The sequence below is a fragment of the Bos javanicus genome, chromosome 16 (assembly GCF_032452875.1).
Source record: "Bos javanicus breed banteng chromosome 16, ARS-OSU_banteng_1.0, whole genome shotgun sequence".
Lineage (NCBI taxonomy): Eukaryota > Metazoa > Chordata > Mammalia > Artiodactyla > Bovidae > Bos > Bos javanicus.
Genome location: NC_083883.1, coordinates 40,802,430 through 40,814,620, shown reverse-complemented (window position 1 = coordinate 40,814,620; position 12,191 = coordinate 40,802,430). Strand labels below are relative to the sequence as shown.

Sequence of the window (12,191 nt, the reverse complement as noted above, 5' to 3'; positions counted from 1 at the left end):
AGGAGACAGAGAACAAGACCACTCCTAAGAAAAAGAAATGCAAAAAAGCAAAATGGCTGTCTGGGGAGGCCTTACAAATAGCTGTGAAAAGAAGTGCAAGCAAAGGAGAAAAGGAAAGATGTAAGCATCTGAATGCAGAGTTCCAAAGAATAGCAAGGAGAGATAAGAAAGCCTTCCTCAGTGATCAGTGCAAAGAAATAGAGGAAAGTAACAGAATGGGAAAGACTAGAGATCTCTTCAAGAAAATTAGAGATACCAAGGGAACATTTCATGTGAAGATGGGCTCAATAAAGGACAGAAATGGTTTGGACCTAACAGAAGCAGAAGATATGAAGAAGAGGTGGCAAGAATACACAGATCAGATCAGATCAGTCGCTCAGTCGTGTCTGACTCTTTGCGACCCCATGAACAGCAGCACGCCAGGCCTCCCTGTCCATCACCAACTCCCGGAGTTCACTGAGACTCCCGTCCATTGAGTCAGTGATGCCATCCAGCCATCTCATCCTCTGTCGTCCCCTTCTCCTCCTGCCCCCAACAGTCAACTATTTGCATGAGATGGCCAAAGTACTAGAGTTTCAGCTTTAGCATCATTCCTTCCAAAAAATCCCAGGGTTGATCTCCTTGCAGTCCAAGGGACTCTCAAGAGTCTTCTCCAACACCACAGTTCAAAGCATCAATTCTTCGGTGCTCAGCCTTCTTCACAGTCCAACTCTCACATCCATACATGACCACTGGAAAAACCATAGCCTTGACTAGACAAACCTTTGTTGGCAAAGTAATGTCTCTGCTTGTGAATATGCTATCTAGGTTGGTCATAACTTTCCTTCCAAGGGGTAAGTGTCTTTTAATTTCATGGCTGCAGTTACCAACTGTAGTGATTTTGGAGCCCAGAAAAAGAAGGTCTGACACTGTTTCCACTGTTTCCCCATCTATTTCCCATGAAGTGGTGGGACCAGATGCCATGATCTTCGTTTTCTGAATGTTGAGCTTTAAGCCAACTTTTTCACTCTCCACTTACACTTTCATCAAGAGGCTTTTTAGTTCCTCTTCACTTTCTGCCATAAGGGTGGTGTCATCTGCATATCTGAGGTTATTGATATTTCTCCCGGCAATCTTGATTCCAGCTTGTGTTTCTTCCAGTCCAGCGTTTCTCATGATGTACTATGCATATAAGTTAAATAAACAGGGTGACAATATACAGCCTTGACGAAATCCTTTTCCTCTTTGGAACCAGTCTGTTGTTCCATGTCCAGTTCTAATTTGCTTCCTGACCTGCATACAAATTTCTCAAGAGGCAGATCAGGTGGTCTGGTATTCCCATCTCTTGAAGAATTTTCCACAGTTTATTGTGATCCACACAGTCAAAGGCTTTGGCATAGTCAATACACAGAAGAACTGTACAAAAAAGATCTTCATGACCCAGATGAGCATGATGGTGTGACTGCTCACCTAGAGCCAGACATCCTGGAATGTGAAGGCAAGGGGGCCTTAGGAAGTATCACTACAAATAAAGCTAGTGGAGGTGATGGAATTCCAGTTCAGCTATCTCAAATTCTGAAAGATGATGCTGTGAAAGTGCTGCACTCAGTATGTCAGCAAACTTGAAAAACTCAGCAGTGGCCATGGGACTGGAAAAGGGTTAGTTTTTATCCCAATCCCAAAGAAAGGCAATGCCAAAGAATGCTCAAACTACCGCACAATTGCACTCATCTCACATGCTAGCAAAGTAATGCTCAAAATTCTCCAAGCCTGGCTTCAGCAATACGTGAACCGTGAACTTCCAGATGTTCAAGCTGGTTTTAGAAAAGGCAGAGGAACCAGAGATCAAATTGCCAACATTCGCTGGATCATTGAAAAAGCAAGAGAGTTCCAGAAAAACATCTATTTCTGCTTTTATTGACTATGCCAAAACCTCTGACTGTGTGGATCACAACAAACTGTGGAAAATTCTTCAAGAGATGGGCATGCCAGACCACCTGACCTGCCTCTTGAGAAACCTATATGCAGGTCAGGAAGCAACAGTTAGAACTGGACATGGAACAACAGACTGGTTCCAAAGAGGAAAAGGAGTACGTCAAGGCTGTATACTGTCACTCTGCTTATTTAACTTATATGCAGAGTACATCATGAGAAACGCTGGGCTGGAAGAAGCACAAGTTGGAATCAAGATTGCCGGGAGAAATATCAATAACCTCAGATATGCAGACGACACCACCCTTATAGCAGAAAGCGAAGAAGAACTAAAGATAAAGAGCCTCTTAATTCAAGTGAAAGAGGAGAGTGAAAAAGTTGGCTTAAAGCTCAACATTCAGAAAACTGAGATCATGCCATCTGGTCCCATCAGTTCAGTTGAGTTCAGTCACTCAGTCATGTCTGACTCCTTGGTACCCCATGAACTGCAGCAGGTTGAGTCAATGATGCCATCCAACCACCTCATCCTCTGTTGTCCCCTTCTCCTCCTGCCATTAATCTTTCCCAGCATCAGGGTCTTTTCAAATGAGTCAGCTCTTCGCCTCAGGTAGCCAAAGTATTGGAGTTTCAGCTTCAACATCAGTCCTTCCAATGAATACCCAGGACTGATCTCCTTTAGGATAGACTGGTTGGATCTCCCTGAAGTCCTAGGGACTCTCAAGAGTCTTCTCCAATACCACAGTTCAAAAGCATCAATTCTTCAGTGCTCAGCTTTCTTCACAGTCCAACTCTCACATCCGTACATGACCACTGGAGAAACCACAGCCTTGACTAGACGGACCATTGTTGACAAAGTAATGTCTCTGCTTTTTAATATGCTGTCTAGGTTGGTCATAACTTTCCTTCCAAGGAGTAAGCGTCTTTTAATTTCATGGCTGCCAGTCCCATCACTTCATGGCAAATAGATGGGGAAACAGTGGAAACAGTGGCTGACTTTATTTCTGGGGGCTCCAAAATCACTGCAGATGGTGAATGCAGCCATGAAATTAAAAGACACTTGCTCCTTGGAAGGAAAGTTATGACTAACCTAGACAGCATATTAAAAAGCAGAGACATTACTTTGTCAACAAAGGTCCATCTAGTCAAGGCTAGAGTTTCTCCAGTGGTCATGTACGGATGTGAGAGTTGGACTGTGAAGAAAGCTGAGCACTGAAGAACTGATGATTTTGAACTGTGGTGTTGGAGAAGACTCTTGAGAGTCCCTTGGACTGCAAGGAATCCAACCAGTCCATCCTAAAGGAGAACAGTCCTGGGTGTTCATTGGAAGGACTGATGTTGAAGCTGAGATTCCAGTACTTTGGCCACCTGAGGCAAAGAGCTGACTCACTGGAAAAGACTCTGATGCTGGGAGGGATTGGGGGCAGGAGGAGAAGGGGACGACAGAGGATGAGATGGTTGGATGGCCTCACTGTCTCAATGGACATGAGTTTGGGTAAGCTCCAGGAGTTGGTGATAGACAGGGAGGCTTGGCATGCTGCGGTCCATGGGGTCACAAAGAGTTGGACACAACTGAGCAACTGAACTGAATAAGAATATAACATATAGCATGTTGACTACCGTTGATAATACTGGATTGTATATTTCAAAGTTGCTAATAGAGTAGATCTTAAAACTTATCAATAGGAAAAAAACCTGTAACTACATGGTGATCATATTAACAGATTTACTGTGGTAATCATTTAGAACATATACAAATATCAACTCATTGTTATACCCGAAATAACATAATGTTACACATCAATTACATCTCAATTAAAAAAAAAAGGTTTACCATGCGTGATTTCAGTGGTTCCTTAGTGGGCGTAAAAAGGGTGGGAGTGGGGAGAGGCTTGAGCAAGTTATGATGCAAGCATGCACACACACCCACGTATAATTTGCCAATAAAGTATATGTATGAATTAAGAAGCAATATCTTTTAGCATATAATGATGATTTTGAGGCTGAAACTCCAATACTTTGGCCACCTGATGCAAAGAGCTAACTCATCTGAAAAGACCTTGATGTTAGGGAAGATTGAGGGCAGGAGGAGAAGGGGACCACAGAGGATGAGATGGTTGAATGGCATCATCGACTCGATGGACATGGTTTGGGTGGACTCCGGGAGTTGGTGATGGACAGGGAGGGCTGCCTGCTGCGGTTCATGGGGTCGCAAAGAGTCGGACACGACTGAGCGACTGAACTGAACTGAACTGAATGACTTTAGAGACATTTCATTAGTAGCATTTTAATTTAGGAGGATTAGGAAAAGGTAGTATTTCAGAAATTCTGGGCACTGAGCTCCTTGTGGTTACAAAATGTTGGAAAAGTCCTAAGGCACAATGACACTTAAGGAACAACAACAATAACAAAAATTGGCTTAAAAAGTGGAGAACTGTGCCAGGGGTCTTCATCACTGCATAAGCAAACTGACATTGCCTCTGGCATTTTATAAGCACAAGAAGATAAATTATTACAACTAGGACTAGGATTCTGGATACTTGCTGAAAGAGTTCAAATGTTGCCTAATTATCTAGTTTAGTCTATTCCAGTATTCACTTATTTAAATTCTTAATTAATACCTAGTCAAGTTCCACAAAGAGCTTTAAGGTCTATAAACTTTAATTTTTCCATGACTGCTCTGGGAATGAAACAGCAAAAGTAGCTAAAGTTAAGCAACAGGAGAAAGGAGAAACTGATATAGATAATTCAAATTTATTATGTCACTTAGTATTTCTAAAAATGAAAATCACTTCTTAAAATTACTGACCAACATCCAAATAACTTTCTCTCTCCAGCTAAAATGCTGCTTATTTCTATTACATTCATTGTTTAGCCGCTAAGCTGTGTCTGATCTCTTGCGACCCCATCAACTATAGCCTGCTAGGCTCCTCTGTCCATGGGATTTCCCAGGCAAGAATACTGGAGTGGGTTGCCATTTCCTTCTCCAGGGGATCTTCCTGACCCAGGGATTAAACCCATGTCTCCTGCATTGGAGGCAAGTTCTTAACCATTGAGCCCCCAAGGAATCATGAGATAATTAAATCCTCTCTTTTAGTCAGATTAGACTCTGCTACTTAACTCACTGTGCAAAGTAGATTGTGCTAATTCATAAGAAAGCTTACCTTTGACTAAGTTCCTCCAGGTAGCGACCACTGAGAGACATGTTAACTTCTAAGGCTTTAATACGGTTATTAAGTCTCATAAATACTGATTCCTTTTGGTTTGATCCATGTACAAGATTTCCATTAGCATATCCTAGATCTGAGGAGTTTTGCAATTCAGCATAAAAATCTGTAGCTGTCCTCTGTAACCCTCTTAAAAGGACATCTTCTGGAGACTGTTCGTCGTCTTTTACTTCAGGTAATGAAGAAGAATCCACCACAGGAGTGGAAATTTGCTTTGGTGTGTCAGCTATGTTCATTTTGGCTTCCCCAGCTTCAATGTCTGGCATAGTAGCTGTGTTTACAGGTGGCACTATTGTTTCAGATAGCTTTGTGGTAATTCGCATGGAGTTTATGTCTTCTTTTACAACATTATCCATTACTTTATCAAGTATTTTTGTTTCGGAGATCACAGTTGGTTTCTCTATAGAACTAAAACTCTCAGATCTTTTTTCTGTTTCATTATCAACCTCAACAGAACTGTCTTGGGGAATCACTTGTGATGGTGAATGCCCTGCCTCATATTTAACAGGCTCAGATACTTCTATTTTAGATAATGAGTTGATTTCTGGAGTAACATCTAAGAGAACAGATTGAGAAAGAGTTTGAGGATGGCTTGGTTCAAGTTCAATTGCATCTAAAGTGTGATTAATCAAATCTTCCTGGAGCACACCACTTAAATCATCTAGAACACTGGTTTCAGCGTCCTTTTCCTTATTACTGTCTGGCTCTCCACCTGGAGGCTGCAATAATGAAACATCTACTGGTTCTTCAGGAAGTACTAGTGGTGGTTCAGCTGACATAAGATACTCTTTTTGTTTACTCAGAGCAGTTCTGCTGCGTTGCCGATAACGAGCAACTCTAACTGAACACCATTTATATATATATTCCGAAAAACTAGAAATACAACAAATTGTGGTGAGTTCACTGCAAAATATTTGTGTCTCTGACTCAAACCAAGGTGATGTTTCATCCTCTTGTTCACCACTACCCAGAAGGGTCACTGTAGAAGGACTTGCCTCCTCCTCTTCTTCTTGAACTAGCTGTACAATGGGACTTTCTTTTGTAGTATCTGGTGACAATGACTCGATGTCATGTACGTGTCCTTCAGTGGTTTCAAACCTAGAAATACATATCCATAATTATGCTTAAGGAAAATAAATGTATCACACATAAGATAAAAAGAAGGGGCAGTACAGAAAACACTCAAATTTACTTTGAATGAATTACTATCCTTTAAATCACTTTCATTATAAAAACAGTATTATTCAGGAATGGTACAGAAAGATAATCTATCAAGTGACAAGCCAGATGATTCAAATCACCATATTTACCAAATCAAGTTTGTCTTTAATCCCTATTTAAGAATAGTTTGTTATGCGAATATTTCCATTTACTGAACATAGTACCTTTACTGAATATATTTCCATTTAGTGAAGATAGTATCCTTCCTCCCATATTCATCAATATCACAAGCTTTATCACCCCTTATATCAGAAACTGAGCTACCCAAGGGCTATGCAAGTCCCAGTTAGAACAAAAACCCAGGACTACGAATGCACTTTGTGCCTGAGTATCCTACTTTCAAGAGTCATCCTACAGTTGGCCCTTGAACTGTATGCAGCGAGTCAGAGCTGCAGCCTTACACACTGTGTAACTTACAGCCTGTCCTCCATATCCACAGTTCCTCTATACTTTAGTTCTGCATCCACAGATTCAACCAACCGAGATCATCTGTACTGCAGTATTTACTAACGAAAAAAATCCACGTGTAAATAGATCTGTACACTTCAAACCCATTATTCAAGGGTCATCTGCAGATTTCTCAAAGATCATTTCTCTGTGGAGATTTGAGGAATTTCAATGTGGCATTACACACACACACACAGGATTATCTGCTCTAGAAAGAAGAAAATATCCCTACTCCCCCCAAATAATCACAGTATTATCTAGGCTAATTTTCTGCTATTGAAAGCTAAATACTTAACCATTGTAATGGAAATCCTGGCTAATAATAAACTATTAGTGTCACTAACTTAGTCCTATCTTTGGTCTCTGGAGTATGCGTGTCCAGTAGGGAAGAGTGGGGAATTCAAGCTGGTGGGAACAGTGTTGAAAATTATGTGGTCCCTTCCAAGATAAAGGTAATGAATTTCTAGGTGCAGGCTTTGTAGCAACAAAGGTATAATTTGAAAAAAACAAAGTAATTTGAATACCAAAAAGAAATCTTCATATGTAAATTTTCCTACTGTGAAACACTACGAAAATTGCCAGGAAATGTCTTTAAATGAAGTCTAATATCGTAACAGCAAAAGTAGGAATAAAAAACAACCACCAGTATCTAGGGACTTCCTTTGCAGTCCACTGACTGGAACTTTGTCTTACAATGCAGGGGTATGAGTTTGATCCCTGGTCAGGAGAAGGCGATGGCCCCCCACTCCAGTACTCTTGCCTGGAAAATCCCATGGACGGAGCAGCCTGGTAGGCTGTAGTCCATGGGGTCGCCAAGAGTCGGACACGACTGAGCGACTTCACTTTCACTTTTCACTTTCACACATTGGAAAAGGAAATGGCAACCCACTCCAGTGATCTTGCCTGGAGAATCCCAGGGACGGGGGAGCCTGGTGGGCTGCCGTCTATGGGGTCGCACAGAGTCGGAAATGACTGAAGTGACTTAGCAGCAGCAGCAGCAGCAGGAGGCTAAGATCAACAGATGCTCAGAGTCAAAAAACCAAAACAAAAGTAATATCATAACAAATTCAATAAAGGCTTTAAAAATAGTCCACATTTAAAAAAAATTTTTTTTCTACAGAAAATTTTTTTTAAAAGACAATATCTAAAAGCTGGACTTTCATTTTGTTGATAATAAAATAGTAAACAGACTAAATTAAAACATAATTAGGCTAAGCTTCCCTTAACAGATGATACAGATATAGACAGCTGTATATAGTCTCTACACAATATTTCTTACAACTAAATTGAATAATTTGGTAAAAATTAAGTTATACTATCTTTGTGTTGTGCTGTGCTTAGTCACTCAGTCGTGTTCTTCTCTTTGCGACCCCATGGACTGTAGCTTGCCAGGCTCCTCTGTCCACGGGGAATCTCCAGGAAAGAATACTGGAATGGGTTGCCATGCCCTTCTTCAGGGAATCTTCCCAACCAGAGAAGATCAGGGATCGAATTCAGGTCTCCCACACTGAAGGCAGATTCTTTATCATCTGAGTCACCAGGGAAGCCCTATCATCTATATACACTCTAATCAGAGTTACACTTTAAGAAACTCAAACCTGGGAAAAGAAAGTAAGTCATCATTTCATAAAAACTTTTGAGTGATACTGTATCATGGATTCTTTTATTTTTTTCAGAGGACTGCCATATAATCATCAAAAAGAATTTAAAACAAACATACATGAAGAAACATTAAGTAAAGAAACTTATGTAAGAATATCTACTAAAAAACAAAACTCTAAAGCAAAAGAGTAAAAACTGCTACATTAGCCAGATGTGGTATCTTTCAATAAATATTTACACACACACACACATGAAGGGGTAAATGTGTGTGTGTGTGTAAAATAAAATTAGTTTTGAAAAATAAAGACATACTATGTGTTAGTCACTGAAGAACCTAGTTACAAAACCGAGACAGATCCACATAATTAGAAACAGCAAGAATTTCTATCCCAGAGATTTCTTAGGACCATCTAGGAATCAGTAACACATAATGTTATATTTCAGGAAAACGCAAATTTGACACTGTGCCCGTCAAAGCACAAAAATCTCATTTTTAAATTAACATAGTACCTTGAAATTACAGCTCCAAAGCTCACTGAGGTTTCATTACTTATTACCTTGAACTGTTTCATGTAAATATCTTGCCTCATTATGTAGAGTTCCTCTGAGAGAAATGTCTGTCAAAGTTTACAGGGAGTATATCTAATGAAATATACATAGCTAAATTTATAATAACTATAACCAGATTATCCCAATAACCCAAATCATTAATAAGCCTATCTATTTTAGATCAGAGGTTGAGGTACAAACCTTAATCACCTCTACCTCTGGTCTAGAAAAGACCAGAATTTGAGTAAGCTCCGAGTTGGTGATGGACAGGGAAGCCTGGTGTGCTGCAGTCCATGGGGTCACAAAGAGTCGGACACTACTGAACGACTGAACTGACTGACTGACGCATATATATCCTTGCCCAAAGTAACCACTGCAACCTGGGGAAAGACCTGTATCATTCAATTTCAGAAACTGAACACTCCAAGAGTAAGCTGTGTGACCAACACATCGTTTAAAAATCACTGCTCTAAGTATTTCAGGTATCCTGTATAGCTTTCTAGGCATAGCACAGATATATAAATAATCAAGGCTTTTAAATCCAAACTCAATAAAAACAGGTCTTTAAAATTTGTCCTCAAACTTATACCTGCAGAGTTAATTATTTGCAATAAGGAAAAGATTAAGTATTGTAAATAATAAAAGTAACACTATATCAAAATAACGCACATTTGGTCTATCTACGGTGAACTGCCAGTATACAAAAAGCAACTCAAAGATGTTTTAAGTGGCTGTGGAATGTCTGTCCCATGATTCGAAGTTTTTCATTTTCCACAGATCACAAATACCTTTTTATGTACAAGTATATCTCCCTTTTAATAGAACTCTAATATCCCAATATAACTTACTCATGTGATGGAACAGGAGCTGAAACAGGAGCTGATTCAGGCATTTTGGGTGCAGCTGTGGCAGAAGCATTCTCAGATATAGTTTTATTTCCTATTTTAAGAAAGATGTCCATATTGAGTTTAATTTTAAAAAGCTATACCATGAAAATATTTCACTATAACAAATAAGGAACTTTAGATTCTCAAGGGAGAAGAAAAAAGGCAAACAGGTTTTCTACTGCAGACTCTGCTTTTTTTTTTTCCATCAAGTTCTTTTAAAAAGAAACAATCATTGAAAGTCACAACTATAAGTAGTGCATATTCTTTCTCAACTTCTCAGAAAATTAAAGCAAGTAACTATGAGTTTTGCGTAATCTTACATGATTAATAAGACACTGGAGTTAACTAAAGAGAATAAGAAGAAATAAATGGGACATTTTAAGTTTGCACTTAGAACTAAATTTTATTGAAGTATATTTGACATACAACATTATATCCATTTTCATGTGTACAACGTAGTGATTTGACATTTGTATACACTGCAAAATGATCACAATAAGTCTAGCTGCCATCTGCCACCACACTGCATTCCCCATGTTATATATTACAACCCCATGACTTATTTTATAAATGGAATGAAGTATTTTTGAAAACAAAAAAAGGGCAAGATTGTTTCCCCTTGTTCATAATATTCATATTTCTATTACTTTCTAAATTGAATTGCTATTTGGTAAATAAAAGCATACTTCAAGTAACCATTAGAGCATCAAAACCTCAGGAAAGAACTAGGGATAAAATCAATACTTCTACAGCAGGTTAAGAGTGAAAAATCAAATTAATGATTTTTATATAGACAAGATCCTATTTATTAAAGAGAACTTGTGAAATTCAAATAAACAATGAATAATAGAAGATTGGCAAGTTCCTTTGAATGGTTTCTGTATTTCTAAATAAAAAAATCAAACTGCTTGGCTTATTAATTAATTTTACTAACTAGGAAGACCCCTGGAGTATCATATATTTAAAAGACCCATAAAATGATTAGGTACCTTCTGTCAGGTCTTCAGTTTTTGCTCCCAGAATATTAGCGGCAATATTCACCATATTTAGAATGGCATCTAAAACAAAATTCAATCAGAAAAAGATACTAATACACCTAAATATTTTCATATAACTGATATCAGATAGTAAAAAACCATTTGTAATGGTCTTTTGCATTTTTTGGACTAATTACGTTTCCGCTCACCTTACTATTAGTCCAATACAGGATACAAATTTCAGGCAAAAAGTATTATATATAAATCTGAACTTTTATATTCAGAAGGATTTTAAAATCTAATTATACTTTTTTTACAAAACTTCTCCAAACCTTTCAGCAAATACTACCTTCAGCATATCACAAGATTCAAGTTATATTCAGCATATAGCCTGCACTGAGACAGGAAAAAAATGTGACAACCAAAACCCATAATTTACAGAAAAGCCTTGTTTTTTTTTTTTTTTAAAAAAAGGTTCTACAGTTTAAACCAAAAACAAACAAAAAATCCTTTTCCTAAACATGTGTCTTTCATAGGTAAAAATAAATAGGAAGATTATTCTTCAAAGGACAGCAGAAAGACTATTTTCAACTATGAATATAAAATATCTAAGTAATATGGTTAAATCCCAAATTGACACTGCATAGAATCATGCCTTTGATGACCTATAACAATGTTTTATGGACAATAAATGACAAATTATTTTCTGAACTGGGTGAATATAGGCACAGGAAGATGAATTAAAAGTCAAAGTCATAAAACTTAAGTGCTGTAGGTAAAGCAATCTGCATACTTTCTAATTCTTCCTCTCTTTCCAAAGTGGTTATCTCAATGATGAGTAAAGTGCTACAAACCTTAATATCTACATAAACGGCTGAAGATACATGAGGACCACGAAATATCATAACTCCATAAAAAGCTGGCTTGGAACAGAAGACTTCCTTCTAGTAATTAAATGTAATTTCACAGGAAATTAAATTCCAACTCCAATCTAATCTCTGAAATTCTACTAGAAGGTAATTCACCAGGTTTTTCTACCATTAAAATACTAACATCTGGCAGGGGCTACATATTAAACCTCATCACTTTTTTCCATCTTGGTTTCCTTTCCTAAAAGAGATCTGAGTTTTCATCACACATTCATGAAAACCAGAGATGTGAGAAGTAGGAAAGGATCTAAAGAAGGAAAAGCTAGCATATTCAGAAGGTTGGGAACAAGCCAAGCACTGTCACCTGGTGCTGATACTGTAAACATACGTTTTATGACAGGTAAAAATAGGAGATTTTAGACTTTTAAATGTGATAACTAGTAGTACATAATTATTAATTTTAAACTTTACATAACTATGATTCTATAATCTGAAAGACAACAA

The 12,191-nt window shown here is 38.2% G+C and overlaps 1 protein-coding gene across 7 annotated transcripts in view; it reads right to left on the bottom strand.

Annotated features, from left to right (window-relative positions):
* The window catches only part of SUCO (SUN domain containing ossification factor), an 89,371-nt gene that overhangs the window by 20,188 nt on the left and 56,992 nt on the right, over positions 1–12,191 (bottom strand). For all 7 annotated transcript variants that reach the window (XR_009729925.1, XM_061382645.1, XM_061382646.1 and 4 more), the window contains 3 exons: positions 10,831–10,899; positions 9,803–9,893; positions 5,073–6,233 (listed from right to left, as the gene is read on the bottom strand). Coding sequence is in view for 6 of the 7 variants with exons in the window: in XM_061382645.1 (XP_061238629.1) it covers positions 5,073–6,233; positions 9,803–9,893; positions 10,831–10,899 (1,321 nt within the window). In the remaining variant the exon portion in view is untranslated. The remainder of the gene's footprint in view (positions 1–5,072; positions 6,234–9,802; positions 9,894–10,830; positions 10,900–12,191) is intronic.